The sequence below is a fragment of the Talpa europaea genome, assembly GCF_964194135.1.
Source record: "Talpa europaea genome assembly, chromosome: 1".
In the NCBI taxonomy this organism is placed as follows: domain Eukaryota; kingdom Metazoa; phylum Chordata; class Mammalia; order Eulipotyphla; family Talpidae; genus Talpa; species Talpa europaea.
The window spans coordinates 46,096,099-46,117,843 of record NC_140073.1 but is presented as its reverse complement, the minus strand read 5'-3'; the positions used below and the strand labels follow the sequence as shown (position 1 = coordinate 46,117,843).

General features: G+C 35.9%; 1 protein-coding gene across 3 annotated transcripts in view; it reads left to right on the top strand.

The window, feature by feature from the left end:
- The window catches only part of RAB6A (RAB6A, member RAS oncogene family), a gene marked incomplete at both ends in the record, with an annotated part of 75,970 nt that overhangs the window by 34,339 nt on the left and 19,886 nt on the right, over positions 1-21,745 (top strand). Inside the window, 4 exons of one of the 3 annotated variants that reach the window (XM_084244030.1) lie at positions 658-716; positions 16,065-16,118; positions 17,667-17,772; positions 19,543-19,654. In XM_084244030.1, coding sequence (XP_084100156.1) covers positions 658-716; positions 16,065-16,118; positions 17,667-17,772; positions 19,543-19,654 — 331 coding nt within the window. Of the gene's footprint in view, positions 1-657; positions 717-16,064; positions 16,119-17,494; positions 17,601-17,666; positions 17,773-19,542; positions 19,655-21,745 lie in introns of all 3 variants that reach the window. The other 2 variants (XM_084244031.1, XM_084244032.1) reach the window with 2 other exon arrangements.

Here is a 21,745-nt window from a genome sequence, read left to right as displayed (position 1 = left end):
CACATCAAAACAAACCAATAACCATGGCCTTACAAGTGATAGACTTAACATGTAGTCCTTGCATTTAGCATGTGGTGCATATCTCTTTGAATTTGTGATTTCCTATTCTTTGGTTAGATAACCAGAAGTGGGATAGCTGGGCCATACGGTATTTCTAGTCACAATGGCCATACCAATTTATATTTCCATCAGCAGTGTGTGATGATTCCCTTTCCCCACATCCTTGACAACACTTGTCTTTTTGGTTATAGCCATTTTCGCAAGTGTGAGGTTTGTATATGTTCATATATATATGTTTTGGATATTAATCATTTGCAAACATCTTCTCCCATTCAGTAGGTTTTGTTTTTGTTTTAATGATAGTTTTTTTTTCCTGCACAGAGCTTTTTAGTTTGACACAGTTTCACTTGTTTATTTTTGCTTTTGTATTCCTTAGTATTCATTTCCTTTAAATTTTAACAAAATATTCTTTTATTTGTGCTCTTAATTTGAGAGATAAAACTTATCTCTTACTGGAAATAATGATTTCAACAAACTTGTTAGTAGAATCATTGCAGATATTTTCCATTGAATTTACCTGCAGTTCTCTGTAGAAGAATTACTTGAGACCCCAATGCAATGTGTTAACTGAGTGAATTTTTTTTCTTTATATTTCAGTTGGAAAGACATCTTTGATCACCAGATTCATGTATGACAGTTTTGACAACACCTACCAGGTATTTTGTTTTTACCAGCTTACTACTAGTTGTCTCTATTTGTATTGCAAGTAATATTCAAGATCTTTTAAGATTTTTATTTACATGTAGTCATGGATGTTAAAACACTTTTTCTATAATCTGTAAAAAAAAAAAAAAGTGCTATATAAGTGCAAAGTGTAACAGATTTTGCTGATAGTCCTCAACTTTTTCATTTGGTTTCCTTATTTCCTCTTCCAAAATCTTTAGAAAGGTTATCTGGTACACTGTGGGTGCTTTGATGGTGGGTGTGTTGTAGTCACAACACCTTCAAGGGACGATCCTATACCTCTGAAACATAAACTGTGTAGTAATATAATGTTACTTTAAATACAAAAAAGGGAAAGATTATCATTAATACTATCTGAGATAGAAGTAGGAGTCCAGTAGATCAGTAGATGATTGCCATTGTAAGGATAGTTTGTTATACTACAGATCTTAAGAGGGGACATGCCATGTCAGAGAATGAGGGCACTTGGGGAAACACTGGGATTGGTCAGGAGTTGAGGTGGGATAAGGGTAGTGTAGACAAGATCCTTTATTGTGGTTTGTATGATAGGAGAGTGAGATCAGGTTACGCAAATTTAGGATTGCCTAGTTTGAATATTTCAGTGGCTCTGTAGGGTAGGGGCTGTACCTAATGATTAGGGCAGTGGGATTATGGTCCTAAGTGTGGTAGAGAAAGTGATTGGTTTACAAGCACTGACTGGGTCAATTTGCATACAAGGGTATTCTCACAGGCAAATTTTCTATCTCTATGCATTGGCTAACTATTGGCGGCCCAGATCCTCCAGTGGCAGCAAGGCTCCAAAAGTCAAAGCAGCAGAAATACAGAAAATAAAAAGACATGGTTAATTCAGAAGCTAATAACTATTTGAGTGGAAGTACATGAATGAGGGAATAGAAAAACTATAGAGAAATTCATTGAAACCAAAAGTGATTCCTACAGAGAGTCAACAATATTGACAAATCTTTAGCTAGACTTGTACGGAAAAGAAGAGAGAAGATTCAGATTACTAAAATCATGAAAGAAAGAGGGACATTACTACCCAACATATTGAAACGAAAAGGATTGTAAAGGAATACAATGAACAATTTTATTTCAACAAATTCTGTAACCTAGATGAAACAGATAAATCACAAGAAAGATACAAATTACTGAAACTAACTCAAGAAGAAATCAAAAATTTAAATATACTTATGATAAAGAGATTACATTAGTAATCAAAACCTCCCAACAAAGAAAATCTCAGGAATGGATGGCTTCACTGGTCTGTGCTATGAATCTTTTATTTTTTTTTTATTTTTTTTTTTTTTATAGAGGCATGCTTTATTTATTTGTTTGCTGGTTTGTTTGTTTGTTTTGTTTATACATGCACTGGGTACAGTCAGAAGCGCGGGAGGGTGAGAGAATTCACCAGAGCCAGAGCGGGGAGCAGAGCAGGCAGAAGGACCGAAGTACACTGCTGAGGGGAGCAGCGGGCGGCAGGAGAGGTCTGCACGCCATGTGGGACCCTCCTCTGGTGGCCAGGGAGCAGCCGGGGATCGAACCGGCGCCGCAGAGGCCGCGGGCAGCTTCGCAACCCAGCGCTCAACCGCTGCGCCACCGGGGAGGCCCTGTGCTATGAATCTTTTAAAGAAGAACAACACCAACACATAGCAAACTTCCAAAAATATAAAAGGAAGGAATGCTTCCCTAATCATTCTGTGACATCAATATGTTTCTGATATCTAAACCAGACAAATACATCAAAATTTAAAACCATAGGTCAATCTTCTTTATGAATAGAGACAAACAGTCCTCAACAAAATGCTACCAAACTCAATCTGGCCATATGTAAAGAGGATTGTATACCATTTACTAAGTGGGATTAGTTAATTGGTACCAAGGTTACAAGATTGATTCAACATACAAAAACTGTATGAATAGATAAAGGATAAAATCGTATGACCATTTTAATAGACACAAAAAAGCTTTTGATAGAACACAGTAACCTTTTTAAAAGCATCCTTGTCATGTTGCTGGCAAAGACCTTGGAGCAGAACTGGCAGTTCCGCTATTTCCTAGTTCACAAGTGCCGTGTCTCCGGCATTATTTTCGATCAGTCATTTCTTCATAGAAACCTTGCTAAACCACTTGTTTACTCTCGAAGTGTTAGCACAGTTGACATGAGATCAAAAAAAAAAAAGCATCCTTGTCTTGTTCCTGATCTAATGAGAAAGCATTTAGCCTTTCAGCAATAGGTGTGATGTCAAATGTGTGTTTCTCATAGATGTTCTTTAGCATGTTTACAAAGTTACCTTGTATTGAGTGGTTTTATAAGCTCATATATATAAGCTCATATATATATATATATATATAAATAAAAGCATCCTTGTCTTGTTCCAAATAAATATATATAAGCTCATATATATGTCAAAGTTAAATATGTGTATGTATCTTAGTTTAAACTAGTTATAAAACAAAAATTAAAGAGCAGAGCAAGCTAAAAAGAATTAGTAATCTTAAAAGTCAGGTACTTTCATTGAGCCCCAATAAGCACATTGTATTTTTTTATTAACCTTTTGAAATATTTTTGTTAAATTAGAAGAACCCCTTTAGTATCATTGTGCATTGGATTTACTGTGCATTTGCTATAAAAATTTTATTTTAATTTTTTTCTTACAAATTTATCGGTTAATCTGATTAAAAGAAAGGTTAGTATCGATTGTTATTAACTGCTGTTGTCTCAGACCATTATTTGTCAAACCATTCTTGTTTTTGAAGCCTTTAGAATAGATTAAAAAAATCTGAATCTTACTCTTTTTTAGTGTTATTTTCCCCCATTTGAACTATTTGTTCCAGGAATGGCCCTTATTTAAACCCTTAAAAAACTGAAAAAACGTGGGCATTTCCTTTACAGGAATCCCATATAATGGAACTTTAGAGTTAAAAAACCTTTATTGACATCTTGGTTTTACCATTTTGTAATTGAATAGTTTTAGACAAATTGTATGATTTTTCAGTCTATAATTTTACATCTATAAAAGTGAGATTTATAATCTCTATGAGGGAACTAATTACTTTTTGGGAAAAACTATTCTTTTGTGATACTGCCATTTACCATTAGAAAAAACCCATCAGTTGTTTTTATTTACTTTATTTGAACAACTTAACTCTTATTTCTTACTATTTCTCTCCATCTTAATCTTTCAGCATTGTAGGCAATTATAAATGTTGCTATTGAAGATTCTGTACTTCTGAGTCATTGGCTATAAATTGGGGGTTCCCACAATCCCTTCCTTGGATTCAAATTTGCTAGAGTGATTTTATAAAACTCAGGGAGATACCTATATTTACTGCTTTATTATAAAGGATGCGGAGGTACATAGGACAAAATCTGGAAGGGTCTCTATTATAAGAACTTCAATCCCCATTGAGTTTGGGCTGCAGTACCCTCTGGCACACCAATCTGAACCCTTCAGTTAGGCTTTTTATGATGATAACATTGCATAGGTATGGTTGATTAAATCATTGGCAATTGATGCTTTAGTTCATTCTCCAGACCCTTTCCCTTCCTGAGATGGGTGTGGTGGGATTTGGAAGTGGAAATAAAATAGAAAGTTTCAACCCTTTAATCACTTGGTTTGCTCCTCTAGTCTTAGGGACTTGCCAGAAGTGACCATATTAATATAAAATCAGATGTGGCTTAAAGAGCTATTTTGAGTAATAATAAGACTTTCCTTTCACCTTTATTGTTTTGTTCCAGGAACTGGGGATGGGAAACCCAGTATTAAACAAAAAAAAGCTTCATTCAATTTTATCACTTGAGAAATTGCAAGGGTCTGGGACTTTTGACCAGGAGATAGGCATGAAGATTAAAATGTTAGCGGGCAGAAGAGAAGTTTACCCCAGGATTCCCAGATTTGCTCTAAATGGGTTCTGCTATTCACCATATCGAGACAAAACATACTCTCTAGTGCATAAGACCTTAAGTAGAAAATAACTTTAATTCAATTGGTGTGCAATAAAGAGAAGAGAAAAAATATAGTTAAAACAGTTTTAACTATATCCCCTCATGAGTAAATGACCAACCAAAGAGGGTTGGCCCAAAGTGAGGCTCAACAACTTGTTATAAATCTAAAGCACCTTCTGATAGGGACCCATGGAAAGGGGCAGAAGGGGCCAGGCAAGTCTGGAAGGAAAAGAGCAGAATCAAAACTCAAGTCAAAATAAAGAGCGGCTACCATTGTCAGCCTCCCCATGGATCTCTCACCCCATCTCTGTCTCTTTCAAGTATCTCCTTCCATGTCTCCCAAGTCTCTGGTACAAGTCCAAGGCTGAAAAGCAAGTGGAGCTTCTTCACTTGTCTCTCTGCTCCATGAACCTCCTCCAGGTCTTGTTGATTTCCTTCCTTCTCCTAGACTTCCCTAATTTCTCCCTGCTTGGAACCTCCCCTTCCCCCGGGGATTACCCTGTTAACAAAAATATGTATTTGTTACTGTTAACAAAAATATGTATTTGTGTATGTTATTGAAGTACATTATCACACAAGTGACCTCCTCACTGGTAAATGCTTTGGTCATATCCTAAACATGACTTATTCAAACTTGCTTTCACTTGGCTTCCAGAATGCTCATTTTTTCTTTTGGCTCATTTTTCTCCTATCTTTCTTTCTTTTCTCTTTTTATTTTGCTAGTTCTTTCTCAATCCCCAGCAATGTTGTTGCAGAGCTCAGTATTAAGTCTGTACTCACTCTCTAGTGATGTTATATAAAGTCTCATGGCTTTAAATGCTAATGTGTATGCTAACATTTCCCAAATTTGTATATTTAACCTGGACCTCTCATCACTTGATCCCATATATTAAGTTGCTTACCTAATATCTCCATTTGGCACTTCAAAACCGACATTCAAAACTGAGTTGAATATTCAAAATTGGGTTCAATTTTCCTGTAATCTTTCCCATTTCAATTAACACCAGACTTTGAATAAGCTCACATTACCTTGGTGTCTTTGAATTTCTCTTTCTTTGTACTCTACTTCTGGGCTATCAGTAAATCCAATTGACTCTTCTTTTCTGAAATATATATCTGAATTTTTCTTTTCCCACCTCAACAAAAACTGCAGGTCACTAAGAGTCTTCTCTGCTTCCCTTTGCCCCACCACAAGTTTAATTTAAACAACATAGCCACGGCCTCCCCGGTGGTGCAGTGGTTGAGCGCTGGGTTGCGAAGCTGCCCGCAGCTTCTGCAGCACCTGTTCGATCCCCGGCTGCTCCCCGGCCACCGGAGGAGGGTCCCACATGACATGCAGACCTCTCCTGCCTCCCGCTGCTCCCCTCAGCAGTGTACTTCAGTCCTTCTGCCTGCTCTGCTCCCTGCTCTGGCTCTTGTGAATTCTCTCACCCTCCCACGCTTCTGACTATAGCCAATACTTGTATAAATAAATAAACAAAGCTTTTAAATAAATTAATAAATAAATAAACACAATAGCCAGAATGGCTCTCTTATAAGGTAAAAAGTCAGTGGTGATAGTTGTATAATTCTGTAATTATAGTGAAAACCATTGTATTGTACACTTTAAATGGTTGAATTGTTAAAATGTGAAATTTAGCTCTTTTTTAAAACTATTTTTTAAAACCTAAGTTGTATCATTGTATACAATGATACATTTTAGTACAACTAAAAGTTGTACTATTATACAACTATGATATTGTTGTATCATTTTAGTACAACTAAAAGTTGTACTATTCTTCTGAATAGTCCATCTTATTCAAAGTAAAGCGCAACCATTTTAGTTTTTTCCCCCACTGTATTAAATGTATTTTACCACTGTGTACTATATTTTTATAAAATTAAATTTACACATGCAGAGAAATGAATCTAGACACAGAGGCTACACCCTTCACAAAAACAACCCAAGATGGATCACAGGCCGAAATGCAAACTGCAAAACTGTAAAACTCTTAGCAGATAACATTGGAGAAAACCTAAATGAACTTGAATATGGCTAAGTGAACTAAAATGAACTTGAATAGATACATCACCAAAGTACAGTCCATAAAAGAAATGATTGATAAGCTTGACTTCATTAAAGTTAAAGCTACCTGTGTAAAAGGCAGTAATGAATGAGAAGATAAGCCACAAATGGGGATTAAAATATTTGCAAGGCACATATGACAAAGGACTGTTATCCAGTACATACAAAGTTATTCCCCTCCCCCACCCCCCACTAAGAGTTCTTGTAGTTAAGAATTATGTACCTATGTTATGATAAATTTTGTCAGATGTATACACCTATGAGTTATCTTCACAATCAAGATTAAGAACATTTCTGCTACTCCACAAGGAATTTGTTTTTAACTTTTAAAAGGGTTAGTTTTTAACCAAAGTCATAAAGATCCTGGAACAAAGATAACTAAAACAGAAATCTAACACTTAAGGAAATGAATGACATTTAAGCTAGTGAATATGTAATGTATATCATTATCATTCTTTTGATGATTTAACCACCTTAAGACATTGTGAGAAAAGCAAATTTAGAAATAAAAAACAGTTCACTTAAGAGTTCTTCAGTTTCAACTGAAGATATCCCCATTTTCTATGTTCCAATTTTTTCACAGCTCTTTGGTTGTAGCTTTCACCTAGATCACCTTCTCTTGCATACAGTATTTTGATCCTGAGTAATAGTTCTGCCTCTCAGCAGAGGAGCCAGAAGTACTATTCTCAAGGTATTTTCTTTAATGAGCTAATCTCATTCAAGGACTGAAAAAGTGTCGGTGTCCTAGCCATGTGTTGCATATTCCCAAGATTGTAAGCTCTGATCTTTGGGAGAAGAACTAAATATCAGGTAAAAAACCTGAACTAAGGTCAGAACTTTACACTAGAGAATTATGAGCCAGAATCTATGATAGCTATCTGGGTGCTTCTAAAGTATGTGTTGTACCCAGTTTCTCTGTGAAATTAAAGCGATCTTTCAGGCATACTTCAAAGTGCCTTTGCTATTTTTTCAAGTTATTGCTGACTGTTGCTGCTGTGCACTCAGACATACAAGAGCAGTAGTGTCAGCGGAGTGCGATTGTAGTGCGATTGTATAGAATTTGACAGTTAAGAAGCTTTGATTCTTTGTGGGAAAAGTTGTTGCTAGTGAAGCCAAAATACTGTACTTTGGTGTTGCAGCTAATTAACTATGTTAAGTCACAAGTTTTGGTAATAATTAGGTACAGTCCTAGATATTATCTTACTTTAGATCTATTAAGAAATTTTTTTTTTTAGAATAATTTTTTTAAAGATTTATTTTTATTTATTTATTTTTATTTACACAAGCACTGGGTACAGTCAGAAGCGCAGGAGGGTGAGAGAACTCACCAGAGCCAGAGTGGGGAGCAGAGCAGGCAGAAGGACCGAAGTACACTGCTGAGGGGAGCAGCGGGCGGCAGGAGAGGTCTGCACGCCATGTGGGACCCTCCTCCGGTGGCTGGGGAGCAGCCGGGGATCGAACCGGCGCTGCAGAGGCTGCGGGCAGCTTCGCAACCCAGCACTCAACTGCTGCGCCACCGGGGAGGCCCTCTATTAAGAAATTTTGAATGATATAGCGCCCTACATTCTTAGAGAAATCAACTTGACAGTATAGCAGGTATTTTCTTTGAATATAAAGAATTGACCATATGTAGTTAGCTGTTAACTTCTTTTTTTTTTCTAACAATTGATTTATTTATGCATATAAGAGCTAAGGTGAAGGCCAGAGATGCGGGGATGAGAGGATTCACCAGACACAGAGTGGGGAGCAGAACAGGCAGATCTACTGAAATACAGTGCTGAGGGGAGCAGTGGACGAGGCAGGAGAGGTCTGTTGCGCCATGTGGGTTATCTCCTTGGCCAGGGATTGGGGATTGAACTCATGTTGCAGTGGCTGCTGATAGCTTCACTGTGCTGCGTTTAACCCCTTGTGCCACCAGGGAGGCCCCAGCTGCCAACTTAGTTATCAGGTGAATAATCTTTTGACTTCTACATGCAACAAAAAGACTTCTAAAATGAATAATTAAAGAGCTAGTCTCTTTGTCAGAAATTTATTATTAGACTTAATGTGAGCCATATGTAATATGTATCTGAAACTTAGTTTTATTTTTAAAAAGATAAATTTTATTTCATTCATAATTCATACTCTGTATGAGTCCTATACACTGAATGAATTGGCTTGAAAAGAGGAAATTGGTTAGCAGAAAAGTCCTTACTGACCAAATTTAGGTATTGTGTCAATGTAAAGCCAAAAAAAAAAAAAAACAACTTAGGAAGTTGTTCTTTTTTAGCTAGAGTAAGGAAATAATTCTCTAAGTTGCTTTTCTTTTTTACCAGTTCTTTTTTGTAACTATAAACCCTCAGATTTTTTTAAGGTTTGAAGTATATATTTTGAATCATTTTACACTGCTACTTTAATAATTCAAAAATAATAGAATATTGCTAATTTTATGTGGTTCAACTAAATATAAACTCAAGAAAGATCCCCACAGTTGGTATACAATCATTCTTTTATTTGAGGAAGATACGTTATTCAGAATAACCTTTGAGAATACTTTGAAGTTAGAGAATTATCCGAAAGGCTGTTTCAGATTGACAATAAATATAAGTTCAGACTACATAAATAAGGAAGAGTTTTAAGACAATTTAATGAACTTATCCAGAAAGATGATGGTGATCTAGTACATTTTTAAATCAAAACTATAGATTGTTCTACACAAAATTCTAATTTGTTGCCAGTAGAAATAAAATTCCCACCTGGAGGAATTGCTTTTGACTTCTTCTTGTTTAATTTTCTATGACTCCTTTTCTGTTTTTTGCTCCTCCCAGAAGTATTGTCATTTTGTTTGGGGAATAGAGCATTGTTTTGATTGTTGGTGTTAACTCATGTCTTTTTATTAGCCAGTAACACAGATTATTTGTCTCTTGGTTTGTTGAAGCAGTAGCTCAGACAACATTTGCTACACTAATGTCTGTCAAAGTGACAAGCTGGAGTTCTTATCTCCAGCACTGCAATTATATGAAGAGTGCTTTCAACAAAAGGCAACTGATACTGCGATTCTTGTCCATCTAAAAAGTACAGATCTGCTGTTAAGATAATTTTACAATATATTCAGAAGTCTAATTTAAGTGACTCAAAGTACTTACACCTTTAAATCACACAATACTGATAGTTTGTAATGCTTATATATAAGAGCATTCCAAAACCTCACCAGTAATTAACTATAGCAAAAGGTTCAGAAGTTTTAGGATATTTGTTCATTAAAAGTTCAGCCTTGTAAATGGTGGATGAACCAGGTCTGACTTCAAAATCAGACCCTCAGAAAACCCTTAGTTTTCTTTTTTTTTTTTTATTTATTTTTTATTTTTTTAAAGATTTTTTTTTTTTTTAAATAGAGGCATGTTTTTCTTTTTTTATTTATTTGTTTGCTTGTTTGTTTTGTTTATACATGCACTGGGTACAGTCAGAAGTTGGGAGGGTGAGAGAATTCACCAGAGCCAGAGCGAGGGGCAGAGCAGGCAGAAGGACCGAAGTACACTGCTGAGGGGAGCAGCGGGCGGCAGGAGAGGTCTGCGCGCCATGTGGGACCCTCCTCCGGTGGCCGGGGAGCAGCCGGGGATCGAACCGGCAGCTTCGCAACCCAGCGCTCTACCGCTGTGCCACCGGGGAGGCCCCCAGAAAACCCTTAGTTTTCAAACAGAAAAAAAAAAAACACAAAATCTTACTAGACTTTCATTGATGATCATAATGTAATATATACAGATACTGAAATAAAAAGTTATACACTGAAGCTTAAAAAAAACCAAATGAACACACAAAAGCAGTGTTGAGGTAACATTGGATGATAACACTAGATAGCTTTTAGGTGTGCATTACTATAAATCAACATCTGTATATAGTACATTTTGTTTACAGCTGAAGGTCTAATTCTGTCCTTCACCATACAATTACTCCTCTTAGTAACCATTCATTCGGTCTAAAAGTCTAAAAGTTTGGTTTTGGTTTTTTTTGGTTGATTCTTTTTTAGGTACCACATGAACATATGGTATTTCTCTTCTCCATCTGACTTCTGTCACTAAGTACAATATCCTCTATTTCCATCCATGTTGTTGCAAATGGCAAGATTTAATCTTTTTTTTTTAACATATATAGCTAAGTAGTATTTCATTATGTATAAATACCATGTCGTCTTTTTTTTTTTAATAGTTTTTTTTTATAGAGGCATGTTTTTATTTATTTATTATATTTGTTTGTTTGTTTTGTTTATACATGCACTGGGTATAGTCAGAAGCGCGGGAGGGTGAGAGAATTCACCAGAGCCAGAGTGGGGAGCAGAGCAGGCAGAAGGACCGAAGTACACTGCTGAGGGGAGCAGCGGGTGGCAGGAGAGGTCTGCACACCATGTGGGATCCTCCTCCGCTGGCCGGGGAGCAGCCGGGGATCGAACCGGCGCCGCTGAGGCCGCAGGCAGCTTCGCAACCCAGCGCTCAACCGCTGCGCCACCGGGGAGGCCCAATACCATGTCGTCTTTATCCATTCGTCTGTCAATGGGTACTTAGGTTGTTTCTAACTCTTGATTTTCATGAATAACCTGCAATGAACATAGGGTGCATATCTCTCTTAGAATTAGTATTTTCATGTTCTTCAGGTAAATGCCCAGAAGTGGGATAATTGTATGCCATGGAATTTCTATTTTTAATTTTTTGAGGCATATTCATATGGCTTCCCATAATGGCTACACCAGTTTACATCCCCAGACAGTGGATTTTCAAAATATCTCCAAGTCCAGTCTATGGAATGGGAGGAAATATTTCAAAGTTACATATCTGATTAGGGTTTAGTATCTAGATATATTAAGAACTCCTACAAATCAGTAACAAACACAATTTAATTGTAAGTTCATCAGTTGTAGCAACTGTAATACTCTGGTGGGGAATGTTGATACTAAGGAGTAGTGCCCTGTGTATGTCAGAACAGTGGATAGATGTGATATCTCTGTACTTTCCTTTCAGTTTTACTCTGAACCCAAACTGCCATAGAAACGTTAGTCTTTTTAAGAAATGTGTAAGATGGTTAATTTATGTTATGTGTTAAGTGTCTAGAGAAAAACTGCAGATGTGTTAAAACAAGAACATACAAAGTACAAAGGAAAAAGTACAAAAAAGAAAGTACAAACAATATATCTATAAAAGCATATCAGTAGTGAAAATGGCTTTTTAAAAAAGTTATATTATTACTCCCAACTCCACAGCAAAGCTTTGTGTTCTTTTTAGACAAGTTATTTTTCTGAACTCCCCCCATATTGTTATCTATAAAATGAGAAAAATTGGATGATAGCAGCTGCCTCACAGGAATATGTAAAGATTAGAGATGATCACAGAAAGGGTGTAAAACAACCTGTAATACACAGCATGAGGTTTGGGTCATAATCCCAAAAGATACTACCAAGAACACCATATCACCAGATGTTGAAATCCTGGAAGATCAAAATCCCTAGTTGAAAAATCACAATCTGAAAAATCAACCCCCACACCCCCTCCTCAAAATACAATTCTGGAAAATAATTTTTTAAATCTTTGAAAGTCATTTATTATATTTACTTTTTTTTTTTTAATTTATTTATTTATACAAGCACTGGGTACAGTCAGAAGCGCGGGAGGGTTGAGAGGATTTGCCAGAGCCAGAGTGGGGAACAGAACAGGCAGGCTGATGAAATACACTGCTGAGGGGAGCAGCGGGTGACAGGTCTGTGCGCCATGTGGAACCCAGCACTCAACTGCTGCGCCACCAGGGGAGGCCCTATATTTACATTTTTTTTTTTTTAAAGAGGCACGTATTTTATTTATTTGTTTGTTTGTTTGTTTGTTTATACAAGCACTGGGTACAGTCAGAAGCGCGGGAGGGTGAGAGAATTCACCAGAGCCAGAGCGGGGAGCAGAACAGGCAGAAGGACCGAAGTACACTGCTAAGGGGAGCAGCGGGCGGCAGGAGAGGTCTGCGCGCCATGTGGGACCCTCCTCCGGTGGCCGGGAAGCAGCCGGGGATTGAACCGGCACCGCAGAGGCCGCAGGGAGCTTCGCAACCCATATATTTACATTTTTAAAAAGGGATTTATCTGAGAAATAAAAAACAACAGAACACTTCATAGACGATCTTTACACAATAAATTGACTATTGGGAGAAATTTATTTCTCACAGGTTGAAAAAGGGACAGACATCTCTTCAAGAGGATGTTTCAGTTTTTGCATTCACAACACAATAGAGTTTTGGTAATGTACTTCCATGGTGTCAAATTTGGAAAAAAAAATGCATAAAATGAATTAGAACTCTCAGTCTAGGGCCTCCCTGGTGTAGCAAGGGTTTAAGCACCACACTATGACGCAATCTGTAGCCTCTGCAACACAAGGTCGATTCCCGGCTGCCCAGGGAGCAAGCCACGTGGTGCAGCAGACCTCTCCCGTCTCACCTGCTGCTCCCCTCAGCAATGTCTTTCAGTCAGTCTGCCTGTTCTGTTCCCCACTCTGTCTCTTGTCAGTCTTCTCACCCCCCACATCTGTGGCCTATACCCCAGCTCTTGTATGCATAAATAAATCTTTAACAACAACAACAACAAAAAAAAAACTCTCAGTCTGTACACAATTTAGACTTCCAGTGTTGGAAATGATGTGTAGATGATACATAGCACAGCGAGTTGTAAAAAATACTGCCCACAATTTTAAATAGTGGGGAAAATACCTTTCTAAAAAAAGAAACTAAAATTTGACATGTGAAAAAGTGTATTACAGGGATAGATTATAGCAATTGCTTACACGTAGTCCATAAGAAATGGCTTTTACCATCATTAACTATATTTTGAGGTCCTTGCATCAAGAAGAACTGCATTTTTTCTTTTTGAGCATTCACTTTCTGAGCTTCTCTGTGATCCCATGTACATCAGCATGGACATTCCCTGTTAAATTTTCCATCTTCCATACCATGCTTTTGTGTTGTTTTGGGTGTGTGGAAATCTGTTATGCATCTACTCAGATGGACCAACGACTTAGTGGAAATAATAGTGGCGTCTTCTCATCATGTGTATAATGGTTTTCAAACCCTTCTTAACTTTGCTGGCATCTTGAGGCAAATGTGGCTTTAATTCATTACAAGTTTCCAGAATTGCATCACCTGGAAGAAATTCTAATGTAGATAAGCAATACATTTTATTTATTTTTTATAATAGAATTGGTTTTATTTATTTATATTTTACATCACTGTTCATCTTTGCACAATATTTGCTTTCTCTTCTCAGGTGTAGTCCTCATAAAATTCCCACCACCAATTCACCTATGCACCATCACCATAGTCCCTTGTGCTCTTCCCTCCCCTGTTTTGAGCCCGAATCCTCCCCTGCAGATATCTCTAATTTATAGTTGCTTGTTAATTGTGTTTATTTATTAATATTAATATTATTATTACTATTATTTCCTGATCCCTTATTTGGTTTCCCTACATTCTTCCTACAAATGAAACCATCTGATATTTTTCTTTTTCCTTCTGGCCTATTTCACTGAACATAATCCCTTCCAGCTCCATCCATGTTGCCACAAATGGCATGAGTTTATCTTTTTTGATTGCTGAATAATATTCCATTGTGTATATATACCACATCTTCTTGATCCAGTCATCTATTCTTGGGCATTTGAGTTGTTTCCATAGCTTACCTATTGTAAATAGTGCTGCAATGAACACAGGGGTGCAGGTGTCCTTTTGAATTAATGTTTTTGCGTCCTTTGGGTAGATCCCTAGGAGTGGAATTGCTGGGTCACATGGTAGCTCCATTTTCAGTACCTCTAAGGAACCTCCATACAGCTTTCCATAGTGGATGGACCAGTTGGCATTCGCACCAGCAGTGCAGGAGAGTTCCTTTTTCTCCACATCTTTGCCAACATTTGTTGTTGGAAGTTTTTTTTTAATATGTGCCATTCTCATTGGTTTAAGGTCGTATCTCATTGTGGTTTTGATTTGCATTTCCCTGATTATAAGTGATGTTGAACATTTTTTCATATTCCTGATAGCCATTTGCATTTCCTCTTTGGAGAAGTGTCGTTTTAGCTCTTCTGCCCATTTTTGACTGGATTGTTTACTTTGTTTATATTGAATTGTGTGAGCTTTTTAAAAAAGATTTAATTTATTTATGCATATAAGAACTGGGGTGTTGGCCAGAGGTGTGGGGGTGAGAGGATTCACCAAAGACAGAGTGGGGAGCAGAATGGTGGATCTACTGAAATACACTGCTGAGGTGAGCATTAGGTAAGACAGGAGGCGTCTGCTGCGCCATGTGGATTAGCTTCCTGGCTGGGGATTGAACTTGTGCTACAGTGGCTGGTGGGCAGTAGCTTGATAGTGCTAAGACTTCACCAGGGAGGCCCAAGCTCTTTGTTGATCTTTGTGATCAGTCCCTTATCGGTTGTATGGGGTGCAAAATTTTCTCCCAGTCAGTAGGGTGAAGAGACACAATTTTTATAAAGTGAACTTTTTGTCTTTGTTTTGGATTTTCTGCCAAATATGTTGAACTAAATGGTAACACCTTGAAATTCACTTTAGAAATCTTGTTGCACCTAAATCCAAATTCGTCATTATGGTTTGAGAATTCAGGTGAAATCCATTTTCTTCTGCAAATTTTCCCAAGTCTTTAAATGAGTGCTTTTAGATTGCTTCACTTTTTTAGTCATTATTACATAAACAGCCAGATAAGTTCTAGAGTATTCATCTCCATCAGGGCAATGAATTCTATGTAGTTGATAAGCACTAGTGGAATCATTTTTGAAAAGTCCTTTATTCAATGTGAAACTAAGCTACATTAGATTTAGCAGTAACACTTGAAGAATCTCTATCAGCAAGTATCTTTGGTTCAGAAGGTCAAATAACTTGTAAAATTCTTTTTATTGTGAGCATTTTTTTGAAGGTAAACATAGTGCTGCATATGAAGGAATAGAAGTTGTTGCTACACAATTGACGGATTTGGCAGGGGAGTTTTCTGTATTCTATATTTTCACTTCCTTTCAACTTTCAGGATTTCAATATTAGGGTAGGATTTTAGATTTTTAGGAATTTTGATCTAGAATTTCAATATTCAGATTTATGGTGTTTGTGATTGTGTTTTGATTGGCAACATATGGCAGTGTGCAATAAATGAAAGCTATTGTCACTAAAAATTTTGTTCAGTCTTGTCTATGATATGTTTATATGTTTATTCATTATTTCTTTCATAGTCCTAATTCCCATTTGAACCCTAGCCTGCTTACCACCATTAAACCATTATTTTTTAACTTTTTTTGTTTTGTTTTACAGGCAACAATTGGTATTGACTTTTTATCGAAAACTATGTACTTGGAGGATCGAACAGTGAGTAATGTTTTCTGTGTGTAATTTTCTGTAATACTTGATAGAAAACTATGGTCAAAGCTATCATCAATGTCACTAAAAGAACTAATTGGCAAAGTTAACAAAGTAGTTTACAAGCCTTGAGAAAAACTGTTATTACAGAATGAGTAGTTTGTATCTCCAGATGAAATCCAAAGGGCAGAGAAAGCAAACTTTTTGGAAAATCCTGTTGGCCTTAGGCTTGCTAAACACAATTTGTCATCTTGATTTGGGAAAATAGCAAGTAGCATTGAGATAATTAAAGGAGTATTTGCATGGAGTAATTAGAGCGGCTCTTGAGGCATTGAGAAAGGTTTTATTTAAATATTACACAGTTTGTGAACTTCAGGGTTTTACTTGTCAGAATATGACACAAACAGAAGTGACTATGCATGGATAGTTACTATGTATTTCCTTGTTGGATTTTTGTCTTCTTTAGAATGTTCCCTTTAAGTACAGTGTGAATTCTGTATTCTAGCCTACTATCCTTTGAAGAAATTTCCTGCCACCTAAACAGTGACTATCTTAAATGCATTATTTTAGGAGCTATACCCAAAAAACATTTCATTGCTAATGCTATTTCTTTATTCGTATCTGAGGTTTTTTTTTCCTTTGAGAATTTCTCTTTTGTTTTATTTTAACATAGCATGTTATTTCTTAAAATTTGGAAGCTTTGAAACTGCCTTATGATGGTCTAAGAAATTTTCATGTGGGGTTGCAAAGAAACATTTCTCCTTTTTGTTAGATTATAAAGTGTTCTAGGACAAAAATGTAAGAGAAAAATAAGCATTATAGTCAGAGACCCAATGTCAAAGAGTTCTAGACTCAATAAGAAAGATATACCTTTTAACTTAGATTTTCAGAATAGCTTTAATTTCTTTACTCTGATACATTAGTTCCTTTACTGTGATAACCTGGGCTGCTCATTGACACATGTCTCTTTCATTCTCAGTATTTGAACATCAACAGAGTCTACTCTTTGCCATCCAGAAGGCATAGGATTCAAAGAGAGGTTTTTATAGGGAAAGAAAAAAGAAGTGTGTTTTTGAGTCTGTTAAACCTTCATCGCCATTTTTAAGTCATGTATCTTTAGAGCAAGCACATTTTTAATATTACTTAGTAATCCCTTTTGGGAAAAGACAGTTTTGTGTTATTTTCATTCCTTACCTCTCTGCCACCTTTTGCATGAGTCTCCTTTTTATCTCCTTTCCACCTTCCCCCTTTTAAAAGCATTATTTCTTTTTTCTTTTTAGTATGAGTTTGGGGTTTGTTTTTTTTTTTGTTTTGTTTTTGTTTTTTTCTGGTTTTTTTGTTTTGTTTTGTTTTGTTTTTTTTATTTATGTTTTCCCATCCCACAGATCAGGTTGCAGCTGTGGGATACTGCGGGTCAGGAACGTTTCCGTAGCCTCATTCCCAGTTACATCCGTGATTCTGCTGCAGCCGTAGTAGTTTACGATATCACAAGTAGGTATTTTGCAACGGGTTGACCTTTCTTATTTTTCTTGCTTGTTTGACTGATTTTGTTGTTAGGTACGATTGCAATTATGGGACACAGCAGGTCAAGAGCGGTTCAGGAGCTTGATTCCTAGCTACATTCGTGACTCCACTGTGGCAGTTGTTGTTTATGATATCACAAGTGAGTGGGGGGGGATTATGCATTTCTAATCTTCTTTCAACCTTTAGCTTAGCTGCATGCATGTTCTTGTCATGTGCTTGTTTTCCATACTGGCATGTAAAAATGAGTTTATCATAGCAAAACTTACACAGAACAACTAGGCCAACAATATATGCTTTGGAGTTTGTATCTTTATTTCTACTGTGCCAGCTTTTTTTTGCTTTGGAAATTTTCCTTTCTGTCCAAAGCTTTCTTAGGATCTTGATATCCATAAGGCACACCATAATTATGATTGGGAGAATGTCTCCTTTTTCATTTAATTTGATCTTAGATTTCTCTAAAATAATATAGTCTGCATTTAAGCCTCCTGCCAAGTTTTGTAAGTCCTCTAGAGCTTTTGTTGAGGCTATTAAAAGCTTCTTCCAGCCAACTTTTTTCTGTTTTACCCTCCCAGCCATCCTTTCTTTACAGAGGAAGGGAGAGAAAACATAATGTGTAGTTTTCTGTTAATCATTTTTTATTTTTAAATAACTTCTGGATTCTGTGACTCACTCATGTTTTAGCTAACAAATTTTATTTTCATTTCTCTCCTAGAAAAAAATTTAAATGGGAGACTAAAGCAAGTAATATTCTTTCCTTTTGTTTTCCCAAAAGATTGAATAATGCCCTTTGGCATTTTAAGTGTCTATAAGTTTTCTGTGGAGCATTGGTAACTGACAGAAAAATGCTCTTTGATTAAAATTGTCTTTGTGAATTAGTTTATGATATATATTAGGCAGTAATAAGCATCATTCCATATAGCAATCCATAATTTATAAAAAACAGGATAGTGCAGCAACTTGGACTTCTTTAAAAACATTTTATATAAATAAACTGTTGATTTGATCAAGTAATATACAGTTACTATACATTTTTGCATATCTGTTCAACCAGTAGGTATATCTACTTTACAAGAATTATAAGTTAGAATTTGTACTGAGGGACTTTTTTTTTTCCTGGTAAGGTGCTGTATGCAGTCTATCTTCTTTTCAGACTTCACTTTGGGTTGCTACTTGTTTAAAAAATATGTGTTCATTATTGTGTGTTGACAGGTTTTGCAGCTTTAAAATGTTTGTGCTTACTTTAACCAAATCAAGTGAAACTTGATCTATTTTTCTTTTAAAATTATGCACATGTGATTAAAATGTAGTAAAGTGTTTATTTAACCGCTATGAAAAACATTGAAATACTCAGAATTCAGCTCTAGAAAAGGTGGCTTTTGTTACAAGTGATTCTGTGCATTAAACTAATAAACTTCAAGTTAAAGTGATCACAAACTAAATAAGCAATGCAAACAGAGTGGTGTTGAGAGCTATTTAAAGGCTTTACAAATTTCCTGGTTATGTTGGGACTTACTGGCTGACATACTTTTGGAGATGCTTTCTTTGTCATGTTTGATAAAGTGTAAGTAATCAAAAAAGCATTGTAGCAATGTAGCACCATATTATCTGCCATAGCTGTCATACATTTTTAAAAGTTTTTTTTCCAATTACATACAGTACATTGCACTCACTTGGGCATGTTCAAAAACTTTGAACTACTTTATAAAAGGAACCTTGAGGATTTTATTTTTGTGATTTGTCTAGATGACTGACAGTTGTACTCAGATAAAATGGAGTTATGTTGCAGGCACATTAAAAGTGGGTCCTAATGTGCCAGTCCTTTCAACTTCCAGGGCTTTTATTTTCTTGTCCGTCAATTGGGGAAACATTTGCAATAACAATAATCTCTCTATCCACCTTCCTACACCAGATGTTAACTCATTCCAGCAAACTACAAAATGGATTGATGATGTCAGAACAGAAAGAGGAAGCGATGTTATCATCATGTTAGTAGGAAATAAAACAGATCTTGCTGATAAGAGGTATGAAGTGATACTGTATGTGTATGGAATGTTTGATATCTTTGTTAAGCAGCCTGCTTGCTTTTGTTACTGAACAATTATTTTGAAAAGAGACATATTTAATTCTTAAGTTTATACTGTCCTTTTCTTTAGTGTGGGAACCTGAAATATAAACAAACATGGAACCCAGAGCTTAAAGGAGAGTTTTTTTCTTTTGTGTAAAGCCATATGTAAATAATTTGTGCAAGATTGTTACACATGAAGCTAGTAACTATTTTGCATATTTTAGGACTTACAAACATAAACAGAGTTTGATTAAAGAATAAAATTTTTTTTTAAAAAAATCCTACCATTAAAAAATATGATGATGAAAAGCACTCTTTCAGCAATCTTATTAATATTCATTGTAGAAAAATATTCATTATAATTCAGTGTGTAGTTTTTCTTTCTTCTTTTTTAATTGTATGACTGAGCCAGACTGTGTAGTTGAACTGAATAGCTTGATTGTGGTACCTTAGTCAAATGAGCAAAGCCATATTCAAGTCACAGGATGCATAATGTTTTAACATTCACTGTAGGTCTCTTGGCTTGAATATCTGCTTTTAGCATTCCTAAGTGATCTGCTGGATATTCTTTCAGCTTTAAATAGTCTTGGCTATTTAATAGTAGAAGGTTTTAGTGCTTATTATTTGTTTATTCATACATTAGAAGCTGAAATTTGGGTAATGAACTTGTACTGTTAATTAAAATGTTACAAAGAAATCCAATATGTTCAAAGATCTATGGAAATGTTTAACCCGTTCTGCTCATGGTACCCTAATTGGAATTGGCACTGCAGTGACAAAAGTCTTTCTTTTGTTGTTGTTAAAGATTTATTTACTTATTTATACAAACACTGGGTACAGTCTTTCTTAATTTAAAAGTAAATTCAAAGTATGAATTAATCTTTTTTTCATGAAATCACTTTTGAACATTAATTGCCATCATAAATTTTCGTATGTTATTTACTCCAGTATGAGAACTTGAAGATCATATATTTATTATTCTGGTAGAGCATCCCAAGAGACCTTCATTTTTACTTATTTTTGAGACCTTCATTTTTATTTTTATTTTTATTTTTATTTTTTTAATTTATTTATTTATACAACATCCGGGGTACAGGCCAGATTCCCAGGAGGGTGCGAGGATTCACCAGAGACAGAGTGGGGAACAGAACAGGTAGACTGACGAAATACACTGCTGAGGGGAGCAGCGGGCGAGACAGGAGGGGTCTGTCACGCCATGTGGGACCCTCGCTGGCCGGCCAGGATCAAACCGGTGCTGCAGAAGGTGCGGACAGCTTCACAATGCTGCGCTCAACCATCTGCCCCACTATGGGAGGCCCAAGACCTTCATTTTTAAATAGAAAAATAATACATCTCATTTTTTCCCCCTTTGTAGTCAGAGTCTTCTAAAAGGATGCTTATAAGCATTTGTTCTTTTTTCATAATATTTCAGCTGGGTACACAAATGCTAAAAACTTATCTAAATTATGTATGTAATAATTTTTCTCTAAGATAATATTTATTGCTTTGGAATTAACCTTTTTTCTCAATAATTTTTGCCAAACTACCACCCTCCTGCTATTCACATTAAAAGAATTAGAGTGTTGTACATTGTACTAAAATAATTTTAAAATGAATATACAACTTTTTTTTAAGGTTTAAAAGAAAATCTGGTTGTGTGCGTGCCCTTTTATAAGCATGACATAAAACCCTGAAACCATTAAAGGAAAGACTGATAGGTTTGAATGCAAGATATAAAGATCATAGTCACCTATTAGATCATAATTATTTAGAAGATTGATAATGCACAGTATTGTCAAGAGGCTGAATAAACTAGAACCTCTCATATAGTAGAAATGTAACTAATAGAATTTTGGGAGGGAAATAATTTAACAATAACAGATCTTAAAATACTAACGCTGGTTCATATCCAGTAATTATTCCACAGAAATGTGAAAAATTAACATACAGAAATATTTATTACAACATAATTTTTAACACTAAAAATTTTTAATCAGTCTAAGTGTCCATCAGTAGCTATAGCATTTATAAATGTAATACTTTATGG